Raw genomic sequence first — 25473 nt, 5'->3', positions numbered from 1 at the left:
TAGGTTCATTTGTTCATAGTTGTGAGTTTGTTGTCATTTTATTGTTCATATTTTTTTTATCTCCTTCTATTTCTTAGATAAGTCCCTTTAACATTTCATATAATAAGGGCTTGGTGATGATGAACTTCTTTAATTTGACCTTATCTGAGAAGCGCTTTATCTGCCCTCCATTCTAAATGATAGCCTTGCTGGATAGAGCAATCTTGGATGTAGGTCTTTGGATTTCATGACTTGGAATACTTTCTGGCCCCTTCTTGCCTCTTGCCTATAAGGTCTATTTTGAAAAATCAGCTGACAATTTGATAGGAACTTCTTTGTAGGTCACTGCCTCCTTATCTCTTGCTGCTTCTAGAATTCTCTCCTTATCTTTAATCTTGGGTAATGTAATTAGGATGTACTTTGGTGTGTTCCTCCTTGGGTCCACCTTCTTTGGCACTCTCTGAGCTTTCTGGATTTCCTGGAAGTCTATTTTCTTTGCCAGATTGGGGAAGTTCTCCTTTATTATTTGTTCAAATAAGTTTTCCACTTGTTGCTCTTCCTCTTTCCCTTCTGGTACCCCTATAATTCGGATATTGGAACGTTTAAAGATGTCCTGGAGGTTCCTAAGCCTGTCCTCATTTTTTTGAATTCTTGTTTCTTCATTCTTTTCTTTCTTCTGGTCCACTCCATTGATTTCAGTCTCAGTTTTCTTCCCATCACTATTGGTTTCCTCTACATTTTCCTATATTTCACTTAGCGTAGCCTTCATTTTTTCACCGAATTTGTGACCAAATTCAACCAATTCTGTGAGCATCCTGATTACCAGTGCTTTGAACTGTACATCTGATAGGTTGGCTATCTCTTCATCACTTAGTTGTATTTTTTCTGGAGCTTTGATCTGTTCTTCCATTTGAGCCATTTTTTTTTCTTGACACACCTGTTATGTAGTAAAGGGCAGAGCCTTAGGTGTTCACCAGGGTGGGACAACTCAGTGGCTGGGTTGTGACACAGTATGTGGGGGAGGGGTCCAAGAGGGAACAATGGCACTTGCTCCGCTCTCTCTTGGATTTCAGTCACTTCCCCTGCTTCCCCCAAGCAAACTGGGCCCTTTTGGTGCTGATTCCCATGTGGGTGGGCTTGTGTACATTCTAAGGCCATGTGGGTCTCTCCAAGGAACTCTCGTGTGAGGCTGGGAGTCTCTTCCAGCAACTCAACCCCCCAGGTCTTTTCAATTGGTGTTTTGAGGCTTTATTTCCCTGCACTGGAACCCTGGGTTGCTCGATCTGTCTCACTCCGCACTTTCCCCTGGTTTATCTGTGCGTGAATGTGGGACCACCCAGTCCACCAGCCACCTTGTGTGCTGTGCACCTCCACAATCTGCTGCCTCGCTGGGTCCACCTGCTGCCGCTCTGCTGTGAGCCCCTTCTGCTCTGCTGTCCGACTCCACTCCTCCTACGGGTCTGGATGAATGTTTCTTCTTTAACTCTTTGGTTGTTGGACTTCCATACAGTTCAATTTTCTGTCAGTATTGGTTGTTTTTTTTGTTTCTATTTTTTGTTGTCCTTATTTTTGTTGTGCAAGGAGGTACAGTGTGTCTACCTTCGCCTCCGTCTTGTCTGGAAGTCCATGTTACCACTATTTTCTCTTTCAGCCATTCTGATAGGTATGTAGTAAAGTCACATGGTCTTAATTTGCACTTTCCTAATGGCTAACAATGGGGACCATCTTTTCATGCATTTATTTGCCATCTGTATATCCTCTTTGGTGAAATGTCAGTTCATGTCTTTGGCCCATTTTATAATTGGAATGTTTGGGTTTTTACTGTTGAGGTTTGAGGCGTTTTCATGTATTGCACACACAAGTCCTTTGTCATTTGTGTCCTGTGTCCTTTAGACATGACCCCTGTAGTCTTCAGTTGGTTCCCTGCATTCTGGTATGAAAAGGGTTTGAGGTTCATCTTGTTGAATGGAATTTTAAGCTTCTAGAAATATATGATGAAAAACTATATGATCCTTTGTTTTCCTGAAGAAGTTTGCTTATTGAAAAGGACGGGGCAGAAACCTAGGAGAGAAACTTTGGATAAGACCCAGTGAATCCCAGGACTCCCTGTAACTCCTTAATTATTCCAAGCACCTCCCTTATATTCTTTTATTCATGACCATGTACTGTGTGCTGGGAATAAGTGGGAAATTACAATTCAATGTAACATATGTTCATGCTGAGGTTAAGGGCAGGAGGCCCTTACCTGGTTAAGTGCAGGGAAGAAGGCTTTCCAAAGGGGGCAGATGAGGCAGGAGGAGGGAATCAGGACTTGAGCTGAGGTAGGTATTTTAGAAGTGTGATTAAACGACTTCAAAGGGAAGGAAAGCATGGTACATTCTTGGGGTGGCCTGGCCATCTTGGGGGTTCCTAGATGACTCTGGTATTTAAAACAAAGACACCTCTATGGAAGATTGAAAAGAATGTGGATTAATCCCTGAATGCTACTTGATCTTGCCTTGGGAAGAAAGAGAATAAAAGGACCAATAGCATTACTACCTTGTTGCTGTCTCTTACCTTCCTGAAGCTTCTATCTCAGACCTTTTATAAGTGATTGAAGACATAGTACAGTGAAAGGAGACATCTCTGACTTGGCCAAAGTTCTAAAACACTGTCCAAGTGAGGAGACAAGAGTACCAGGGCCTGGTCTGTACAGTGGGTGCACGTGGATGTTCCCAGCCCTCCTGCAGGTGATGTTCCTGCCTTTCAGGCAGAGGGGGTGACACACCTAAACTCCTGCAACTGTGTGCTCTCTGGGGAGTCTCACCAGCAGGCAGACTACACTGCGTGATTTATCTTCATTAGGGGTCCAGGGCATCCCCTGTGTGTGAGGGCACATTACATTCTCCTGGGGATAGTGGATGAAACTGTAGCTTCTTTCAAAGAAAACACAGATTTTTCTTTTTTTTTTTTAAGTTTAGAAGCACTGATTGACATTGTTTTCCTGTAGATGATCTTGTTACAACCACATCTGAAATTTTCAGGTTCTGTCTGGCTATAAAAATGATATTTTGGCACCATTAGCATCATATTGGAATCACTGATATGAACTAGTTACCGTAACCCCAAGTCCTGTTCAGGGACTTCCCGTAGGAGATAGAAAGGGTCAACAGAAGAGAAATCACAGGCCCCATGGCCCCAGAGACAAGGTGACTTAAGGAATAGGTTCACTGGTTTATTATTTACTTACTTTTTGTGAAATAATTTGAAAAGCTCATATAAAAACAGCACAGTGAGCAACATGTAACAGTGTCTGGTAAATGAAAATACTGCTCAATACCTTTCAACAGCCTCAGCTTGACCTTGGTGGGCAAGCTGCCAAGGGTGGTGATCCAGAGAGAACCGAAGGAAGCCAGGTCCCTGGGGAGGTGAGGGCTCAGACTGTGGCATGGAGCTCTGAGGGGTGAACTTCAGAGCCAGATGTCGGAGCTGCAGTCGCCCCCAGGGTAGCGGAGCTCATGGGCCAGGGCTGGGCCCAGAGGCTCCTTCCCAAAGTCCACCAGGAAGTTGGGGTTCAACTTCAGCCCTCCCTTTTCCGTGTCTACATCAATCTGCAGCATCACAGAGCCTTCCCTGGTGGCAATGGGGAGGGAGAAGAGAGAGGTCAGGGGGAGCCGTCCTCTTCCCCCAGACTTGTGAGTGTACAAGTGGGCTCCTGAGGAGGGAGTGGGGTCTGTATGGTGGGGGCAGGTGGTTTGCCCCAGGAGTCCTCAGAATGCCAAGTGACCCAACTGGGAGAAGACTGGGAAGGAAAGCCCCGGCTATCTGCTTCTCACCTGATGAGATCAGGGTAAAACTGCTTGTCCCAGGCACTGTACAGCGACGTAGTGACATAGAGACGCTTCCCGTCTAGGCTAAGCTGGATCATCTGAGGGCCTCCAGTCACCCGTTTCCCCTTGGGAAAACCAGGAGTCAGTCCCCAGGACGCTGGAGGAGATCGTAGGTGCTTCCCAACCTCCAAGAGCATTCTCAGACGCTGCCCTCTCCCCCGTGCCCCTCCAGCCTGGATCTGAGTGTGCGCATGGGCAGAGGAGAGATCCTTACCTTGACCACTAGGGGCTCTGGCTGCGATTTTAGCTCCTGATCCTCCAGAACTTGCACGGGGCCTCCCTTCACAATGCTGCCCCCCAGGAAGAGCTGGGTGGGAAGGGGCAGAGCATGAAGGACAACAGTGCAGGGAGAGCTGCTCACCTCAGTCAGGATCCTCCCTCCCTCCTGTTCCCAGCTGGTCCAGGACTCCCCAGGGTCCTGGCTTACACCACCCCTCAGCCTGCGCTTTTGCTTTTCTTGTACCTCCCTTATCAACCCCCAAACTCTTCCCTTCTCCTCATGTAGCCTCTCTTCTCCTTCTCCCCTCCCTTTTCACCACCCTGTCAGGGCCCCACCTGCCCTGTGAGCCTCGGCCTCTGCGGGTCAGAGATGTCATACTGCCGTAGGTCCCCGTGCAGCCAGTTGCTGAAGTAGAGGAAGCGGTCATCCAGGGACAGCAGGATGTCAGTGATCAGGCCTGGGTTGGGGGTGCAGTTCAGAGGCTTTAAGGACTCTGGATTCCAGGCTAATATCAACCTTCTGATTCCCACCCTTCCCTGGGCACCCACCTGGCATTTCAGGCAGCATCCAGCCCTTCACTTTCTTGGGGAGCACCTGGATAACCTTTTCCACCGACCAAGTGCCTCCCTGCGTTGGGATTAGAGACAGAGAGGTGAGCCTGTCAGAGCTGGAGGTGGGGGGGGGCAGACCTGGTTCTCCCCGGGGCCCACTGCCTACAGAGAGACAGCGGATACAGGGCCTCCTTGCCCCTATGGTCTAGTTCCAGCACAAGCTCCTTAGGACAGGATTCATGTCTGCCTCACCACTCTATGCCTAGCACCTGGCCCAGCACCTGGCACAGAAGCTCACGCAATATTTAGCCAAGTGAATGAATAATATGGACAGTTGGAGTTAAGGTGGTAACAGCCTAGGACTGAGAGTAGAGAGATGGGTAGGTGGCCCTGGTTTTGGTTCTGGAGAAGTCTGGCATGGCAGAGCCAGGCGGAGAGTTCTGGCCACTTCTAGGGAGAGGGGAGCAAGCGTCATTGCTGCAGAAGCCTGGACAGACGCAACAACAAGACTTCAGGACAGGCCAGAGGGCGAGCGTCACCTCATTCTTGAAGAAGCGCTGGATGGTGGAACTGAGGGCACAGCCCACAAAGCCCTGGGCAGCAGCTGGGTTGTGCAGGAAGCGGACCTCCAGGGGGATGAGCCCGTCCTGTAACGGCAGGGTCTGCACAATCTCATGGCGCTGCCAGTCCCACACGTATAAGTGGCTTCCATACAGTCCTGGGTGGGAACAGGCCCGAGGATGGGCTCCAGATCAGACCTGGAGGGCATCTGGAAGGGCTAGGGCTCAACACTGGGCAAAAGTTTGAATATGGCAGAAGGACACTGGCACAGCCAGAGCACTCCCCACGTCCTGTACCACCATCACTCACTGTCTGGGGTCCACCATGAGGGAAGTGAGAGGCTGGAAAGCGGGTTTGGGGGCAGAAAGAGGGTGTGTGCCCATGCTCGAGCTGACCCCCGGGGGGGTTCTCACCAGCCTCTACATCAGCAGGGTTGAAGCCTTCTTGTAAAACTTTAGGAGCTGCCCATGTGGAGCTGATCATGACATTGTGTCGAGGCTGGTACCAGAAGTCATAGCCCAAAGGAGCAGCACCCCCTGGTCGCTCCCATGTCCCCTTCACGTCAAAGGTCTCTGCATCCAGCAGCACAAAACCCCCTGAACAGGGAAGAAGGTAGGGTGACATAGGGGCAGTTGAGAGACTACCCCCACCCAGCCCTCACCCCAGGCCAACAGGCACCCAGTCCATTACGTCCTACTGGGTTTGTCAGCTCCTTCAATTCCAGTGTCCAAAAGGTCTCACTCAGAGGGTCAGGTGGGAGGTGGGGACTTACTCTATGCCCCTGCCACACATCAACTTCATCCTTGTCCCAGACCACGGGGGAGACCAAGAGGCCTTCTGGGACCGAGCAGCCGGCCCTTCCTTCGCCCATCCTCCCACTGTTGTCCTTAACGGGCTCCTGCCTGAGCTCCACTCCGCTCACTTCATTTCTTCGTACAGCAGACAGATTGTGTTTATTTGTAGTTCAGCATGAATACCCAGCATGTTTTTCCCTTCTGTGTATGTTATGACATGTTGACACTTATTTACAAAACGACTTGAGTCTACTCCTAAGTGTCAGTTAAATCTAGGAATGTCATGGCTCTGCCATTTCCTGGAAAAAGCAGTTAAGCAAAGTCTAGTGCAGTAAAAGTAACTGGATGGCCTTAGCTGCTTCCCCTGCAAGCCCTGGGATGGCAGTTCTGAAGGAACAGGTAAGGTTTGGGGAGAAGCAGCCCAGCGTGGTGATAGGACGTGGATTCGGGGCCTGATGGCTGGGTTTGAGTGCCAGTTCTGCAACTCAGTAGCTGTATGATTTAGGGAAGTTACTTAACCAATCTGCCCGCTTTCCAATCTGTTAAACAAAGATCATAGCAGGATGCATCTCCTAGGTCGTGTCTGTCACACAGTGGATATTTTATAAGTGTCATCTCCATCACCAGGAAGGAAATAGCAAATGTGGAGATTAAGGATCCCAAGAACTGTGAGAGTTGCTCATAAATTTGCTAGGGCCGGTATTAAATGTATGTGTTTTCTGGGGCCATATCTGTGTTCACATGCTCCACAGCAGACTGTTGTAACTACTTTTAAGTGAATTCATTAGCCAAGGTTCATTTTCACAGGAAAAAAATGGAAAGAACTGAAGTTACTTGACTGCAGTTTAAACACTGGATGAGACCAAGCCCCCTGTTATTCCTGGAAGGCCAGTCCACCCTTTTCCTTCCTGGGACCGGCTGCCCCCACCGATGTGCCTGCAGTGCCAGCAGCTACCTTTGCCATTGCCCTTGGGGTCTCCCAGGGTGCTGATCATCACCTCCCCGCTGGGCAGGCAGTGGCTGGTGTGCAAGTAGCCCAGGCCACACTTGGCATGGATGTCCTTGGGCTCAATGACCTAGAGAGGGGTAAGGACTGGCATTAGAATCTTACAGGGCGGGGCGTCCCCCCTCCCTACCCCTTCACTCCCCCACTTCTATCTGCTGACCCAGTCCTCTTTCCCTCCAACACAGGACATGATTTTCCCTGTGGGAATACGGCAGAGATTCAGTCCGGTCGATTCTGCAAAGCAGCAAGAGAGAGTCAGAGCGACTGCTAACTCCTGAGGCAGAAAACATGGATTTCTCTTCCATGTTGAGGCACTCACAGCCCTGTGGGACCGTAAGCTCCTCCTGGGCTGGGCCGATGCCAGTGTCACCTTTGTGTCACCAGCAGCCAGCAGCAAGTGCTCACTGAAGAGGGAAGTCAACAAAGTGCTGAGAGGACAGAGTGGAGGCTCCTGCCCGAGGAAAGCCACGGGCTCCTGGCTGGCTGCGAGAAACCAGAGGCCTCCCCAGTGCTCTCCAGTTCCCCGCCCCAAGGTGCTGGATGGCGGCCACCTATAACTCTCTGCTGAGTCTGACCCTCTTTCTGCCGCTGAGCCCAGACTCTGCCCAAAAGCAGGAGGCAGCTAGTTTAGGCATGGTTTCCCACCCACAGGCTGCCCAGGGTAGGGGTACATGAGGGTCTCTAAGTGGCAGGGGCAGAGAACGTGCCTTGTGCAGCTTCGGGGCACGGGGCTCGGTGCCCACATCCACCACATAGATGCGGGAAGAGATGAGACAGGGCAGCAGCAGCTTGGTGCGGGACTTGGTGCTGTCCCCATAGCAGCTGCTGCATGTGTTCCATCCCGAGTGGTGCAGCTCGTCCTTCAGGTTGGGCATGGGCAGTCGGTGGATGACCTAGGATGGGAAAGGGGCAGGGGTGACGCTCAGCCATACTACTCCTCTGTTTGCTTTGGGAAAATGCACCCACTGGACCCACTTTGGCTTGCAGTGCAGTGCAGTGCAGTGCAGGCTGGATTTCAACACTCCCCTTGGACCTCTGGGTGCCCTTGTGCAGTGAACAGCCTGCACCACCCTATCCAGGGAGGGGAAAGGAACACGGGGCTGGGGAAGGGCACCTCCAGGCCAGGGCTAGAGCAGGGATCACAGGGTGCTCTGCTGTCCAAGCCCCACCTACCTGGCAGTACTGAGGAGACTTGGGGTCAACATCCACGGTGGCTAGATAGTCCGGGGCCTCAATGCCCGTGTTTCGGTAAATACAGGGCAGGTAAACAATCTCCTCCCTGGGCCCTGGAAGTAAAGAGCAGGCAGTGGGGATGGTGGGGTGGAGAGGAATGGCAGGGACAGCGCTAGGTGTGCCTGGATGTGGAGGCCAGGGTCTGAAGTGCCCTGGCCTCAGCAGCTATGGCATCAGTAGAGGGCACTGGCTTGCAGTTTCTTCCCAAGGTGCTGAGTCTCCAACAACACCCACTTACCTTTCATGGCCTCTAGAGGGGTAGAGTACCCGGGTCCACACTTCTCACATTTGGTAGCTGCGGAAACAATTCGAAATGTTGATAGAACCACACCCTGTAGGCTGAAGGTTGCTCCCCTACCTGCTGCAACCCACCCCCCTACCAGGGTCAAGGCAGTTGCACTGTCCCAGGTCCCATCCCAACTCCAGTCCATCGCTCCAGCCATCCTCCCAGCACCCGAAATCCCTGATGGCATTGGGTGGGACCAAAAGCACTGTAGACACATGACCGGAAGGCAAGCAGACACGCTGCAGTACCCAAAGCAGAGCAGGAGAAGGACCAGTGCAGTGGAGGCTGCATGGTGCAGTGTTTATGACACTGACTTGGGTCTCATTTTCAGCTGGTCACTCAGGAACCATGGGAACTTAAGCACATTAATTAATCTCCCCAGTGTTCATTTTGAGGAGAGTAACCAAGAAGATGTAGGTAGGTATGTAGCTCCGTGCTTGCTGGTTGGAGCCAGGAAAACTGGCTCCTACTCAAGAACAGCCCTCAGCATGAAGGTCAGTGCCAGTTCACTTCCTTCACCAACAGGTGCTTCTTCCAGAGACTGGGACACTTCATCCTCTTCTCCCCTTCGGGTCTTGATCCGAGGCTGCTGGCCAGAGTTTGGATTACACAACTGAGGATCTGGTAAGACTTAGGAGGCTGAAGTTCAAGGCTACAAGGCTGATAGGACCTGGATGTCCTTAGAACAGATTTACCCTGGGTGAGCCCTACTTCCTTTATATAAAAAACAGGGTGTTTGGCCTACTCTGGAGAGCTCAGAGGCCCACCTGCCAGAGCTGTACAGTGGCTTTCCTGTCCCCTGAAGCCTGGCAAGAGAAGCCACACTGATCTTTGCAAAGCATGTCAGCTGTTGAGAAGGAGGGCTGCCAAGACCAGGTATCACACCTCAGGCATCAGGGATTGGGGCCTGACCAGGAGGAAAGGCTGAGGAATAACACAGAGGGAGCTACAGGCTGAAGGAAATCCCAGAGTGGAGCTCCCAGGACGGGACACTCCTCCTGCCCGGTGCCAGGGCCAGTCTGGCCAGTGTCCTGGCAGCTGGGGGCCGCACGTGGGGAGCCAAGAGCAGCCAGGGTGGAGCCTGCATTGCTGCCTGGGCCTAGACTGCCAGCCAGGGAGCTACCAAGGACTTAGGGAGCTGAGAGGCAGCGGCAGCATTTAGGAGTCCAGAAACCGGGTTTCAAGCTCCTGGTTTTGTATCTACTCTCTTCACTTTCTCCCCTTCATTTGCTAAAAGTGGGTAATAATATCTGACCTTCTTCTCTGGGTAGCTATGAAAGTCAAATAAGACGTGCGTGCAGGAGGACTTTTGTAAAGGATTAATGTGGGTAGGGCTGTACCAGAGGGGGTATCCCAGGCATTAGTGGTGGGGTGGGGGGAAGCGGAGGCAGGGTGAGAGGTGGGGGCAGGGTGAGAGGGGGGTCCAGTCCAAAGGAATTAAGGAGAGTTGTTCTGCTACCCAGCCAAGCTGTGTCAGGGTTTGGAGGGGGAGACAAGGGGACGGGGAAGGAGGATCTGGACACAGAGAGGGAAGGCGACTCAATACTCCAGACGTGAAGATAGAGATACAAAAGCTGCCAAGCCAAACAGAGACGGAGAGAGGCAGAGGCGAAGGTGTCAGGAGGTGAGGTCGCCTGCATCACCTCCCCAGTCACCTGCATCACCTCCCCGGCCGCCTGCATCACCTCCCCGGCCGCCTGCATCACCTCCCCAGTCACCTGCATCACCTCCCCGCTCCCCCTCTGAGCAGCAGCCCTCCCTCTCTTAAGCATCTCAAGCCAGATCTCTGAACATCTTTGGGTTTGAGATGAGTCCAGGGAAGCTCATTAGGTTTTCGCAGTGCCACACTGGCTGCCAGGCATTCTTCAGCGCAGGAAAGAGACAGATTTAAGGGGACAAGGACCTTAACACTTCCAACCAGACCCGAATGCCTCTACAGCCTGACGTCCATTCCCACAGATGGGGGAATAGAAGGACTTTGGGGATAGAGAAGGTGGAGTGGGGGTCAACAGGCCCCAGTGAGAGAGAGTGGGCTTCCCTGTCCCAGAAGAGGGACTTATGATTCAAAGTGGCTAGAGAGCCACCCTGTACATTAAAGGCCTGGGTTCTCTACTCCCTGCGGCAAGAAGCTGGCCCAGGGCTGACATCAGGATTGTCTCTTATGGTAACTACCAGGGACATAGAGGTTCCACTGCTAAGTGCCCAGTGCCTGATTTTCTCAGCTGCATAAAGGCACCGGACCCCCGGCCACAGCTGGGGAGCTGGCAGTGGGGCCCAGGGTCACATTTCCCAGCACCATTCCCAGCTGGTAAATGCAGGGGTGGAGTGGGGGTGGGGACAGAGGAGCAGAGTCCAGCCCTGTGTTCCGTAACCAGCTACCCAGGTTTTCTGCCACTTCTTATTGGGTGGTCCAGGTGGGCAGTGGGAGTTTGTGGTCAGAAGGCCCCCTCCTTACCCGTGTTGCTGCCTGGCATGTTTTGGTCCTGCTGGATCTGCCAAGAGAGGACAGAGAAGGGAAGCTGTGCTGGTGCAGAGCAGGAAGTGCCTGAGAGGCTGTGCTAGGGCAGGAACAAAAGGAAGGATTTTATGTGACCAGGGGGTTTGGGCGGAGCAGGGGGAGGGCCAGGGCTTCAGCCCAGAGTGAATGTTAAGGGCAGCCGGCCAGGAAACTCTCACGTGGCCTGGGCAGCTGGCGTTTGAGTTATGGGGCTGGTGTGCGTGTGTGCCTGTTCATATGTGGCTCTGTGCTAGGCCTGCGCTCAGCCTGGGCAGGTACAAGTTTCCTGGGCCTGTGCACCTCCATGCTGCCCATGTCGGTGCTTCTGTGTATTGGCTGTATGAGTGTGTACCTGGGTTGTGAATATGTGCCTGTGTGTGAAAATCTGTGCTCCCATATGTATGAGTGGGCCTGTAGGAGTATATCTGTGTATCTAGACCTGTGCGTGTTCTGTGTGCTTATGTGATGGGTGCCTGCCAGAATATTTAGCCTGCGTGGGCATGTACACACGTACCCATGTAGGTGGTAAGCCTGTGTGAACATGTGCATGTCCTGCACTTGTTCCTGGGCCTCTGAACACTCAGATCTGTCCTTGGACCTGCCTCTTGGCATTTGCAGGCACCCAGGGCCGTCCACCTGTTTTCTCCTTCTTGCACGGCTAGGTGAGCTCCCCCCTGAGATTATCCTCTTATTCTAGTCATCTGTGCTCCCACAGGTGTGACCCTACCCTCCAAAGCCTACAAAACCCATGTCTTCCTGCCACAGCTGCCCAACAGGAACCACGACTGGATAGTGTCTAGGTTCCACTTTCCCCTGACCCATTCATTCCCCTTGAGCTTTGAAGTGAGGGAAACTCCTCAGTGCCCATCATTGCCCTCCTAAACCTCAGGAGGTGGAAGTGGAGCGCGTCCGGCTCATGTTCCAGCCTGGTTCCTCAACAGCTCCCCAGGGTCGGGTAGCAGAGCCCAAGGGCACCTTGATGCCACGGGGCCTAGCTGACCTATGACAAGTCACAAAACTCAGGGTCTTCATCTAAACAGCTGGAGGAGTCAATGAGTGTCAGGGTGCTGAGCCTGCTTCTACAGGGTCCCAGGGACATGCCATGATCCCTAGGCAAATGACAAATGCTTGCCGAAGAACCAAAGCAAAACTGAGGCCTGATCTATGAACTCTCTCTGGGGCTGCCCTCCTCCAGAGTCACCAGGGTTTGAATGGCTGGCTGGTCAAGGAACTCCCCCAAACTGGTCTCCATCCTAAGGCCAAGGTTCCCTCTGTCCAAGTTGGCTGTCTGACAGGGTACCCCTGCCCCACTCTTCTAGGAACCTGATGACACTGTGTCTACAGAGTCATTTTTAGCTTCTTGGATGAAACCTCCGGGCTGAAGTCTTATTGCTCAGTAAAAGGAACAACACTTAGGCCTGAGATTGCCAACAGAAAGAGCCACAGGGTATCCAAACAAGAGTGGAGGGAAGGTGAGCAAAACTGGTCCTCAGCGTGCAGGGTGCCTGTCCTCCTGGTTCCCACGGGTGAGCAGGGGTCATGCATGAGTCCACAAAGAAAGGTCCTCTGTGGCTGCCAGGGCAGGGCTTCCTCTCATCCCCAACATCACTCACCCCCTTGACCCTTTTCTGCGCCTGCATCCTCACCACTGCACTGGTGGTCAGCCAAGCTCTCCCAAAGTCAGCCTGGGGCGCAGCTGCCCTGCCGAGGGCAGTCCCTGAGGGCTGCTGCTCCCCCCTCCCCTCTCCCGGCCCCAGGCTGCCGCCACTCACCCTGCCTTCACCCTGCCCTCTGGCTCGCCTCCTCCTGAGGGCTCCATCCCCTACCTCCTCTCCACTTTCCTGCCTTTTGGCTCCAGCCCTACATCCAAGATCCGAAAGAGAAAGAAACCTCATCATCACTCTTCTCAAAAGCTCTGAAAGTTCTAACTCCAAACAAGCAGTTCTTTTGCTTTTTCTAATCTGTCACTGACTGCAAGTTCCATCTTGCACTGTGCCCTCACCTGGCTGGTCTCCGTGGCTCCTCCAAGGCGCCCCTGGCCTCAGGGTTTCTACCCAGATCCACCTGACTCCAGGGCCGTTTTCCAATCCCTCTAGGTTCTTTGCTGTTCTATTTTGTTCCTTTGCTGTTTCGAGGGTGGGGAGGCCCAAATCCAGAAGGACTGTGGAGGGTTTGGTGTTTTGTTTCTGGAAGTTCCAGGACAGAGAGCCTCTTTCTCTGAAATGGGAACATGGGAGTGAAGAACAGATGTCCTCAGTCTCCTGACTGAGCAGTGTAGTTTTCCTGGAGGAGGCAGGGGTGGTGGAGGCGCCCTGTGAGGTAGAAAGGACTGATGCACACACATCCAAGTGCGAGCCGGAAGAAGGGACTGAAAACCCATTTTTAGTTCAGCCCTGACCGGAAAGGCCCAGATGACTGGGTGTCATCCTACAAAGTGAGATGTGGCTGGTTTGATTCCCGCAGTCAGGGCACCTGCTTGGGTTGTGGGCTTGGTCCCCATCAGGTTGCCTGGGCAACTGGTCACTGTGTCTCTCCCTCTCTGTCTCCCATTCCCTCTCTCTAAAAATAATTTTTAAAAATTAAAGAAAATCCACTTTTTCTTGATATACTTCTGTGTTTTTTAACTAATAAGCATGTATTACCTTTGTAACCAAAATCTTGAATAAAGACTTTTATTTAAAGTGTATATTTTAAAAAGATATGTATATTTAAAAAGTATATATCTATTTAAAATATTTTTCTATATACACAATATATATATAAAGAAAAGGTGGATGGAAGATCCATCCATGGCAGGTGAGGGCCCCCGGGGGAGCTCAGGGGGGACCGGCCCTGCTCCCTTCCTCCCTGCAGATGTTCCACCAACCTGCCTGACCTGTGTCCTCGAAGATACTCAAGTGCACGGTCATACGCTCATCCACTCAATCTTGCACTCCATGAACATTTTGGGAGCACTTGTTTTGATAAAGTGGTGAACAAGGCAGTTTCTGCCTTCCTAGAGGTGACATTGTTAAACAGCAAACAAAGTAAATTAGAGTTCTGAACGGCTTCAGTGAATGAGTCATGAATTGGGGAGGGCCCCATCTAGCAAATAGAGAGGAGCTTCAAATGGCTACAGAAATAAAAAGGTTTTTAAAGGCAAGACAAGGAAGTTATAAACAGAAAGATTGCTTTGGGTTTAGATAACCTACCTGTGGGGATAAAAGGGACCTATGGGGCAGATTGCCTTCCCTGCCTTTAGGGTACTGACCGTAAAACTGCACACTGACCAGGTAAGACTACATTCCTGGTGAAGGCTCTAACTGCAACTAGGTTAGGTATTAAGTCTTGATTTGCTTAAGACAAATGACTCTCTTTGGAGCTTTTTGTTCCTTTTAAACAATTCCCTCCCTTTGGACAACTCTGCGTTTAACTAGAGACGTAATCAAAATTTAAGTCATTAGTGCCTCTCATGGCTATTGCTCTGCTGTCCTCACAGCTTTCATCAGTCCTTTGTGTGGTACCCATAGGTCAGGTGACATTTTTGTTGAATTTCTGTGATATTCACAGGTCACAACTTCAGTTTCCCAGTGTTTAAGTCAGTTGGTCATTATCTTCATTCATTTTCTGATGTTCCAGTCTTAGGGAGAGCATTTGCTTGGTGGTTAGCACTGTGGATATTTAAATGTTTTTGAGAGAATACAATGCACCAGGGAGACTGTTATAATTATTATAAGCAGGATAATTCCCAATGGTTGGAGTGCATTTCAAAACCATGGTCCCTTAGACCCAAGCCAATCAAAAGCAAACAAATCATAGAAAAACCCTGATGAAGAAGTCAGTTTCTTTCTTTCTCTCTTTTTTAATCACTCAGACATCCAAGGAAGTCGGGCTATCATTAGCTGAAGAAGTCGATTTCTTAGGTCAAGTGGCTTGATCAGGCATATTATGTAACTGAGTTTCAACTTCCCCAGAAGTGTTCATTCATTCAGATGCAGAAGGTAGTGTTAGTTACAGCATAGTCACCTCCTTGCTTGGCTAAAAGATAATCAAGGGTCATTGTATTTATTTTTTAAAGATTTTTATTTATTTTTTAGAGCAAGGGGAAGGGAAGGCGGGGGAGAGAAACATCAATGTGTAGTTGCCTCTCGCATGCCCCCTACGGGGGACCTGGCCCACAACCCAGGCATGTGCCCTGACTGGGAATTGAACCAACAACTCTTTGGTTTGCAGGCTGGCACTCAATCCACTGAGCCACACCAGCCAGGGCCCGTTTTATTTATTGAGAACAATATTGACCAGTGGAAGCTTTTGTCTTAGTGATGTTTCCTGAATTATTTTCAAGTTAAGGAGAGGTTTCTGGTCATATTCTCATTTATATTTACTCCTAACCAGGGGAGTATGGCCAAAGGAAGAGAATCCTGAGTCGTGAATGCCTCCTGATAGGTCGGTCCTTTCTAGCCTGATGATATAGATCAGAGGAGCTAACCAATGAGGAGTCTCTGTTTGTGGAAAGTTAGGGGGACAGTTAGATAACCTGAGTCATTGCCTGGGTATGTGCCAGCATCTAGGTATTTGTTATGCAAAGAGCCGAGGTCAGAGAAAACATCAGCATATTGCTTGCTGATCCCAAAGAAATAACCCTGAAGTCCTAGCCAGTGTGGCTCAGTTGGTTGGAGCGCTGTCTCTTACACCAAATGCTTGGGCTTGGATTCCCAAGCAAGGCTCATACCCAGGTTGTGGGCTTGATTCCCAGTCAGGGCCCCTCATTAGGATCCAACCACTCCATGTTTCTGTCACATAGATGTTTCTCTGTTTCTCTCTTCTTTCACATGGAGTTAGGATCCAACTCCATGTTTCTGTCACATAGATGTTTCTCTGTTTCTCTCTCACCCTTAGTCCCCTCAAATCAATAAACATATTTTTTAATTAAAAGAAAAAGAAAGAACCCAGCTGACTGGCTGTGAAAGACATGAGTTTATTAAGATTTTCCTGTGCACGAGGGCTGCCAGCCAGTGAAGTTTCCCGTAACACAGGCTTTCCTAGTACAGGGTTATGTAAAGTACAGAAAACAGGGCACCTGGGGGGTGAGGGGGTTTGCTCACTTGCAAGCTGCTGTGAGATCAAAATGTTAGTTATTTCTCTGCAGTTGTTTACAGTCTGGGCTCACATCTAGAAGCAGTTTCTGTTTGGCCCTTTCTCGACCGAGGAGCTGGCCAGGCTCCCAAGGTCTGTCCCACGGCGCTCTTACAGATGGCTTTCGTCTGTTCCCACAGGGTGGGTGGGAGTGGGAAGGGGCCCATGTTCTCACATACCACACAGCATTTATAGGGTCAAGGAAAAAGATAATCAGCACAAAGATAAGTCCTTCCACTAGGGGTTGCTTCCATTTCGGTGGCACTGCTAACAGACACATTCACAGGGACTGTTATGTTTGCCTCTTGAAGCCGAGGGTCAGTTCAGTTTTCAGAGCTTTTTGGAAGCTCCCAGCCTGAAATAAAAAGTTGTTCCAAATTCCAGAGGTTATTTCCCTTAGCGGTGGCCTGGGAGATATGGATGATGGCAGTATCTTTCCAGGCCAATGCCAGAATAAAGGAAAGAAAGAGAACAAGATAGGGTTTCACGGTTAAGTAAAGTATGAAGTCTCGATTTGGCATCGTGGGAGAAAGCAGTCTACATTGATGTCAGCTACTTCTCTTCTGTGTCAGTTTGATTTGAAGGTCTCCAGTGCTTGCGCACGACCAGTTGTCCGGCTGAGTCCTCTTCAGTTGTGAGATATGCACCCAAGGTTCAAGTCCCTGAAGTGTGGCTGCCGTCTGGGTAATGAGGAGGACCTGGTACAAGTCCTTCCAAGGAGACCGAAGGGCAGTCTTTGTTCACATTGATTCCAATCAGAGGGGTGGGAGAAAATTGGTAATGTTAGTTTGGAGATAGGTAGCCAGATATTTGAGGAAACTAGACGAATTCTGGATTCAGTCCAGTTTATAGGTATGTAACAAAACCTCAAAGACAATCATTAGGAATAGAATCTAATACTTAGAAAGGTTAGAAACATAATATTTTTCTCTTCAATTGTTGCCATTTTGTCAAAGATAATCACAGTAAAACTATTTATATTAAACTTTGTTTGTTGACTTTTTAATTGCATATTTATTGATTTTAGAGAGATAGAAGGGAAAGAGAGAGACGGAAAGAGAGAGACGCCAATATGTTATTCCATCCATTCATGCATTCATTAGTTGCCTCTGCCATGCGCTCAGATCGGGGATTGAACCTACAAACTAGGCTCATCAGGATGACACTCCACTCATCTGAGCAGCCCACACAGAGCCTGGCTGGTAATTTTAAAAAGTGAAGAAAGGCCCTGGCTGGTGTGGCTCAGTGGATTGAGCGCGGGCCTGTGAGGCAAGATGTCACCGATTTGATTCCCGGTCAGGACACATGCCTGGGTTGTGGGCCAGGTACCTAGTGGGGACACATGAGAGGCAGCCACACATTGATGTTTCTCTCCCACTCTTTCTCCTTCCCTTCCCCTCTCTCTAAAACTAAATAAATAAAATAATTTTTTTAAGTGAAGAAAGAATAGTGATTGACCAGCTATGTATAAACTTATTAAGACTGCCTTGCTAGCACCCTGTGAGCAAGTTATCAGGACGGTTCTTCCAAGGGGCTTTTATTGCCTCTGTGAAGTCAACCTTAGTTCCTTAAAACTGTCCATATCAGAGTCTAATCACATCTTCCCCAAATATGACTCAAAGCCTTGGTGATATAACCAATATTTTTATTTGTGTCCTGCTATAAGGAGAACAGATTCTCATCACACTTAGGCAAATAACTATGTTGTGAAGTAACGTATACTCCAGAGTGTCTGGATTTTGGAGGGATCATGTAAGAATGAAAAGCAAATGTTCTGATTTGTTCACTGGGTATATTTTACCAAATTGTTGACAAAGACAAAATATTTCCCTAAATCTGGAAAAGCAAAACATTAGAGAGTCAGCACTATTTCAAACAAGAAATCATAAAAATTATAATCATATTCTTCAGTTCATTTAATCCCATCTAATTAATTCTTACTAATCTTGATCTTTTGTTAACAAATAATGGCATTTCGGATAAGCGCTGTGAAGGAAGTAGGAAAATGTAGGATGACAGAGAGCGCAGCATTAGATACGGTTCTCTGGTACACCCAGGTACAGATTTGTATGCTAGGAACAGCACATATAAACTAAGAAAAGCAATAACATGCTAAGGCATACAAAATGCATGTAGCACATCAGCAAGCAGTCGTGCAGGCCTGAGGCAGGACTGGCTGGACAGGTTGAGGTTTTTACCAGCTAAGCAGAGTTTCTGGGCTCTGTCCTTCACATTTCTTCTCATTTTGGCCAACTACAGGTCCTCAGAGGAGAGGAATATGTTTACTGAGAACCTAATACCAGGTGTGACTGGCGCAGGGCTGAGCTCAGAAACCCAGTAGCTCAGTTAGCTCAGGTGCAGCCCTTAACAAACCTGAAGATGTAAATAGTAGCCTCTTCTTCATAAACCCTACAGTTTAAGTCTTTTCCTACATTACTATTTTAGTATGCATCTCTTCAAGATAAGAATTGCTTTTTTTAAGTATATTTTATTGATTATGCTATTACTGTTGTCCCTTTTTCTCCCCTTTATTTCCCTCTGCCCTGCACCCCCCTCCCATCAGCATTCCCCCCACCCCACTTGTTTCATGTCCATGGCTCATACATATAAAGTTCTTTGGCTTCTCCATTTCCTATACAATTCTTGGCCTCCCACTGTCTATTTTCTACCTACCATTTATGCATTTTATTCCCTGTACCTTTTTCCTCATTCTCCCCACTCCTTCTCCCCACTGATAACCCTCCATGTGATCTCCATTTCTCTGATTCTGTTCCTGTTCTTGTTGTTTTCCTAGTTTGTTTTTAAGTTCAGTTGTTGATAGTTGTGAGTCTGTTGTCACTTTACTGTCCATAGTTTTGATCTTTTTCTTAGATATGTCCCTTTAACATTTCATATAATAATGGCTTGGTGACGATGAACTCCTTTAACTGGACCTCATCTGAGAAGCGCTTTATCTGCCCTCTCATTCTAAATGACAGTTTTGCTGGATTGAGCAATCTTGGATATAGGTCCTTGCCTTTCATGACTTGGAATACTTCTTTCCAGCCCTTTCTTGCCTACAAGGTCTCTTTTGAGAAATCAGCTGATAGTCTTATGGGAACTCCTTTGCAGGTAACTGTCTCCTTTTCTCTTGCTGCTTTTAAGATTCTCTTCTTATCTTTAATCTTGGCTAATGTAATTATGATGTGCCTTGGCATGTGCTTCCCTGGGTTCAACTTCTTTGGAACTCTCTGAGCTTCCTGGTCTTTCTGGAAGTCTCTTTCCTTCCAGATTGGGAAGGAAAGCCAGATTGGGGAAGTTCTCCATTATTTTTTCAAATAGGTTTTCAATTTCTTGGTCTTCCTCTTCTCCTTCTGGCACCCCTATGATTCAGATATTGAAATGTTTAAAATTGTCCCAGAGGTTCCTAAGCCTCTCCTCATTTTTTTGAATTCTTGTTTCTTCATTCTGTTCTGGTTGACTGTTTATTTCTTCCTTCTTCTCCAAACTGTTGATTTAAGTCCCAGTTTCCTCCCCTTCACTGTTGGTTCCCTGTACATTTTTCTTTATTTCACTTTGCATAGCCTTCACTTCTTCCTCTATTTTGCAACCATACTCAACCATTTCTGTGAGCATCCTGATTACCAGTGATTTGAACTCTGCATCTGATAGGTTGACTCTCTCTTCATAGCTTAGTTCTATTTTTGGAGCTTTGATCTGTTCTTTCATTCAGGCCATAGTTCTTTGTCTCAGAACACCTGTTACCTATTAAGGGGTGGAACCTTAGGTATACATCAGGATGGGGCAACTCATGTCACTGAGCTGTGGTGCTATATGTGGGGGAGAGGTCCGAGAGGAAACGATCCCTCTTGCTCAGCTCTTGGCCAGCTTCCTGTCACTTTCCCCGACACCCACAAGCAAATTGGGCCCTTCTAGTGCTGATTCCTGGGTGGGTGGTTTTGTGTATATTCCAGAACCCTGTTCTGGAGGCTGGGAGTTTCTTCCACTGCTGCAACCCCCACAGGTTTTGACAACCAGAGGTTTTGAGGCTTTCTTTTCTCTGACTGGAAACCTGGATTACATGGTCTATCTTGCTCCCCAGGTGATCCAGTTTATCCACACATAAATGTGGGACGTCCTGGCTACTGCCTTGCCTACCTGGTCTTCCAGCTTGCCACCTTGCCGCACGTCCTCTCCACCCTGGCTGCCCATCTCTGCCCCTCCTACCAATGTGGATGAATGTTTCTTCTTTAACTCCTTGGTTATCAGATTTCCATACAGTTTAATTTTTTCTGGCAGTTCTGGTTGTTTTGTTTTTAAATTTGTTGTTGTTCTTCTTTTAATTGTGCAAGGAAACAAAGCATATCTACCTATGCCTTCATCTTGACCGGAAGTGTCAGATATGAATTGCTTTCTAAAACCATAATTCCATAATCACGCCTATACAGATTAATGTCTCTACTATTGTCCAGTATTCATTCAGTGTTCAAATTTCCCCCACTGTCCCATAAATTTTTGTACTACAGTTTGTTTATTTGAATCAAGATCTAAAGAGGATCCATACCTTTCTGTTGTCTCTTCTGAAAAATCTCTTAAATCTGCTTAATCTATGTAGGTGAGAAAGAGAAGTACCCTGAAGACTGATTTGCTGTTTAAGAAGGATCTGACCAGAACAGAACTTACATATCTTGTTACACATCTAATCTGTGGGAAAGGGGTGAGGTGGGTTTGAAAACCAATCACACGGACTAGAAAAGCTACCAGCAACACAGGTTACAGGGACGCAGGTGCAAGCTTGCCATCACACCCCACCCTCCCTCACCATTCCTCCTGTGCCAAGCCTGGCTCCAGAAGAGCTGAGACAGGGCTGTAAAATGGCATTCATGCAATCATCTCCACCTTCACAGAGGCCCACTTGGATCGCACATTCTCACTTAAGAGCCATGGAAAGAAAGAATTGCATCAGTCTTGGTTAATGGCCCCAATTAATCCACCAAAACCCTTAGTAAAGCCTCAATTTTGGACATGTTATGATACTGTAAATAAAATAGCCAAAGGAAAATAAAAGCCATTTCTGTTTGCGGTTGCAATGACCTTTGGTCCCTGGAGTCATAACCCTGAGTCAGCTTTGCTGCTAAGTCTCAGGACAAGCAGGAACAAATCCCCCCAATTCCTTGGGGAGCCCAGGGCCTTGGTTTTGTCACCTCAGCACAAAGATGCTGCTTGGGAAGAAGGTAGGGGATACTTCTCCAAGATTCCCAGAAAGACCGGCACCCAAGGCTTATAGACAGGCTTGTCTTCAGCTCCACATGAAATCGGAGGGAGGCCTGGGAAGGAGCCTGTCCTGGATTCTGTCTTCCATCCACCATGTGTAACTGCTGTTCCCACTAGGATCTCCCCAGGGTCGCAGCCATGTGTAGACATGTGGAAAGGGAAGAGAGTATTGTGGGATATCCCCATGCTAGTAGGGAAGAGAGTATTGTGGGATTTCCTCTTCCAGTTTACCAAAAGTCTTCTCAACAACCAGAGTTTAAAGATGTTGAAACAGAAAAATAATGATTGCTCCTAATACATAAAGATCTCTAACTAATCAGTTGGGAAAAGGCAAACAACACAATACAAAAATATTCCAAGGATATAAAAATGAAAGATAAATGACTAATAAATAAATATAAGAAAAGCTACTCAGTCTTTTAGCAATAAGAGAAATGCTTGTGAAAATAATATAAGTTTCAAAAATAAACAAGAGTCTGATAATATTCAAGGCTGGAGGAAGTGTGAGGAAAGGGCATTCCCATACTTAATGGTAAGAATATTGAATAGGAACATTTTCAGAAAACAATGTAGCATCATTTTAAATGGAAACCCACTTCTACTGACCTACTCTGTGGGAATGGACAAGTAATCAAATATATGAATAGGATGTTCATTCCAACTTGTTTACAATAGTGAAAAGTTGGAAAATACCAGCAGAAGAATAGTTACATATGTCATGAAACATCTATAATGTTACAGCTTTATATGTACAGACATAAAAAGACATCTAAGAAGTATGCTGAGGGGGAAAAAAGCAGAAAAAACCCCCAGTACAATTCCACTTTATTAAAGCTATGTATAAAATTAGTTAAGCCATACAGTCTTAATTAATTATATTATTTTATATATTATTTAACATATAATATATAATGGGTACACATGTAAATTAATTGGGTTAAATTATATGTGGGGTTATATGTCCCCTAAAAGATTTTTGAAAATAATGCTTTTAAAATTATACCAAATACACCAAATGGAACTACAGCATTCGCCTCTTGGATTACAGACAGCAATTTTTACTTTTCACATCACGTATCAATTGTGCATTTTTTAAATTTTACAATAAACTTGAAATACATGCATAATTTAAAGACTGAAATAGTGACTAAAACAGTAACACTGTTGCCTTTTAGATGAGTAAATACCTAACATTAAAATCCAGTACTGGTGAGAATATGAGGACAAGGGCCCTCTTACCTGGGATGGGTGAGTGTCGACTGGGGCCACATTAACAAATGCCATTTGTTGTACCTATTGCGAGTTAAACTATGCATACCACTTTATGTAGGAATTCCACTTCTAGGAAGCAGTCAATAGAAATATCTGGACAAGGAGGCAAGAAACAGGTAATAATGATAACAGCAAACACAACAGCTATCACTTAGGAAATGTTTCATATGTCCTTGGTGCTGTGTACTTAACAGAAAGAAATGAACCACACACCCTTATATAAAAGCTGACTCTGTGCCAGGTGCTTCTCTGCCTTATGGAATCCATACAAGAACCTGTGAAGTGGGCACCCTTGGTATGCCCATTTTACAGATAAGTAAGTTACAGCATGCAAACAGGACAGAACGCACTCGAAGTCATACAGCTAGTGAGTAGCAGAGTATAGGGTTTGAATCTGGGCAGTTGACTTCAGACTCTGTGCTGGACCACTATACTGGAATTTAGTAAGTCACACAAACTTAATAACAGCTCCCAGAGATAAGTGTTTGTGCTGTATTGTTGAGTCTGGCTAGCACATACAGCCCTTCTTATGTTTGTTGGAGGACAGAACCCACCTACCACTAAAGGAACCAAAGAAGCCAGATATTCACTTTGCCAGGTTCCCTTGCAGCTAGGAGCAAGCAAGAGACTTGCTTGCACAGCCAGGTGTACAAGGAGGACTCTGACACAGAGACACGCCCCGTGTCACTAAATTCCAGTATAGTGGTCCAGCACAGAGTCTGAAGTCAACTGCCCAGATTCAAACCCTATACTCTGCTACTCACTAGCTGTATGACTTCGAGTGCGTTCTGTCCTGTTTGCATGCTGTAACTTACTTATCTGTAAAATGGGCATACCAAGGGTGCCCACTTCACAGTTTCTTGTATGGATTCCATAAGGCAGTAGGGAGTGGGCTTTGCTTGGTGTGGGGCAGGCAGATGTGGGGATGGCATCCAGCCGCAGCAGCTCCAGGCTCCAGTGCTGCCGGTGTGGCCAGGGCTGTACTTGGTATCTGAGAGGCAGAGGCATGTTCCAAGAGTGGGGTCTACACTAAGAAGAGGCTCTCTGGCTGCTCCTAGCAGCAGTTCAAGCACACCTGCCACAGGGACCTTATGACTCATGGGATCCAATGGTACAAAATCTGGGGCCTGGGCTTGACAAACTGGGGGGGGGGGGGGGGGAATCCAGGTGGCTGTGACAAGCAAACCCAGGAGAGTCCTGTGGTGGCCCCAAAAGGATGTTGAAGCCCAGGCCACTTGAGCAAGTAACACCTTCTTTTGATAAATAGTCTTTTGAGAGCTTCTGGTCCCAACAGAAATCAAATATGGAACTATGGGACACCAGGTGACTTTGAGACCAATGACCATCTGGCTGGTCCAGAATCTCACAAGCCCCAGGGTTCCCCATCCTCAAGTAGAGCTGGGTAGAGCCTGAGAATATCCTGGAGGAAGAAAGAAGCCACAGATGCCCTGGTGTGCATCTAGGTTGCCTTGTCTTGCCAAATAGCATCTCCTTCCTCAGTCTACTCCGATGGCTTCAGGAGAAGTTATGCAAGAAAGGTATTAGAAAGAAAGAACATTCAAGCTTGTATTACAGGAAGACAGCACCTTCCAAGTATAGAGTGCCAACCTCAGGGTGCAGTTTGTACCCTGAACCAACAACCATTCCATAGCACCATTTCTCTCTCAGCCAGAATCCATGATGGGCCCAGGAACAGAGAGAGGTGGGAGTGGGGCCTCTCACAGTTTTCCCTAGTAACCTGTTCACAACAATTTCACTTGCAGTCCCTACCTCTGGGCTCTGCTGGTATCAAGGTTTGCTAGCCTGCACAAAGAGGAGACACTAATAGTTTCACTGAACCAGAACCTGAGACAGCTACCTGGCTGTTTTTGGCTTTTTATGCTGTTGAGTGAGTGGGCAGCAAAGGGAAGAAGATGATACCTGGGATGATTGATCCTCATGATTTAGAGACAATGATGTTTCTGTTACGTGATAGGGTCAGGGAGGGGAACACCCCAGGGACACCTTGTTCCTCCATGTCCAGTGGTTAACAGGAGACTAAAGCTGCAGAAGCAAGATAACCAAGAATTCAGGTCCTCCAGGAATGAAGGTTCATGTTGCTCTATAAGAAAAGAACCAACTTAAGTCCTGGCTGTATAACTGATGGTTTAGAGGCTGAGTTCTGGTACCAGACTGGGCTCAAACCTTGGCGCTAACACATGCGCAATGTGTACCTCTCTCTACTTTAGTTTCCATACCTGTAAAATGTGGATAATAATGGTTCATGCTTCAAGTGGCTATATGGGAATTAAGTGAGTAATACTTGTAAAGCACTTAGGACAGGGTCTGGCATGTAGCAAACACTTTATAAATGTTAGGTGTTATTAAGGCAAAGGAAAGGAAACTAGCTAGTCATAAATACTAGCCAGTCTCAGGATCAGATGCCAAAATGAGAATGGTGCACATAAAAACTTGTATGAGAATGTTTATACCATTTTTTAAAATCCTCATCTAAAGACATTCTTATTGAGTTTTTAGAGAGAGGGGAACAGAGAGAGAGAAATGTCAATGTGTGAAACATTGATTGGTTGCCTCTTGTACGTCCTCTGACAGCCTGCAACCTAGGCATGTGCCCTAACAACCTTTCAGTTTACGGGATGACTCTCAAACCAACTGAGCCACACCAGCCAGGGCTGTTTATACTATACAAGTTTCATTTATAACAGATAAAAACTAGAAAGAAGCAATCAAGATATCCTCGTGTGTGCATGATTGAACAAACTATGATACATCCACACCATGGTAACTACCCAGCAGTAAAAAACAAAAACAAACAAACAACCACTGTTGTGCAGCAA

The 25473-nt window shown here is 47.7% G+C and overlaps 1 protein-coding gene across 1 annotated transcript; it reads right to left on the bottom strand.

Moving 5' to 3' along the window:
- Positions 1-3180: 3180 nt before the first annotated feature.
- SELENBP1 (selenium binding protein 1) lies at positions 3181-11080 on the bottom strand. Its single transcript, XM_053670642.1, has 12 exons — positions 10955-11080; positions 8452-8508; positions 8154-8266; positions 7688-7873; positions 6930-7050; positions 5594-5776; positions 5159-5337; positions 4617-4695; positions 4404-4525; positions 4063-4155; positions 3795-3913; positions 3181-3591 (listed from the first exon to the last, which is right to left on the bottom strand). The coding sequence occupies exons 1-12, from the start codon at positions 10971-10973 to the stop codon at positions 3429-3431; spliced, it is 1434 nt and encodes a 477-aa protein (XP_053526617.1). The 5' UTR covers positions 10974-11080; the 3' UTR covers positions 3181-3428.
- Between the last annotated feature and the right edge of the window lie 14393 nt (positions 11081-25473).

This window comes from Artibeus jamaicensis, unplaced genomic scaffold (genome assembly GCF_021234435.1).
Source record: "Artibeus jamaicensis isolate MK-2021 breed Jamaican fruit bat unplaced genomic scaffold, CSHL_Jam_final contig_1715, whole genome shotgun sequence".
NCBI lineage: Eukaryota > Metazoa > Chordata > Mammalia > Chiroptera > Phyllostomidae > Artibeus > Artibeus jamaicensis.
Note: the sequence above shows the minus strand (reverse complement) of the source record. Positions and strands in the feature narration are given on the sequence as shown.

What these genes read in the sequence shown, in the direction of transcription:
- SELENBP1 (XM_053670642.1), bottom strand. An exon ending in CCCTGCTGATGTAGAGGCTG is followed by an intron (nt 5,338 to 5,593) that starts GTGAGAACCCCC and finishes GTTCCCACCCAG; the next exon opens with GACTGTATGGAAGCCACTTA. An exon ending in AGCGCTTCTTCAAGAATGAG is followed by an intron (nt 4,696 to 5,158) that starts GTGACGCTCGCC and finishes ATCCCAACGCAG; the next exon opens with GGAGGCACTTGGTCGGTGGA.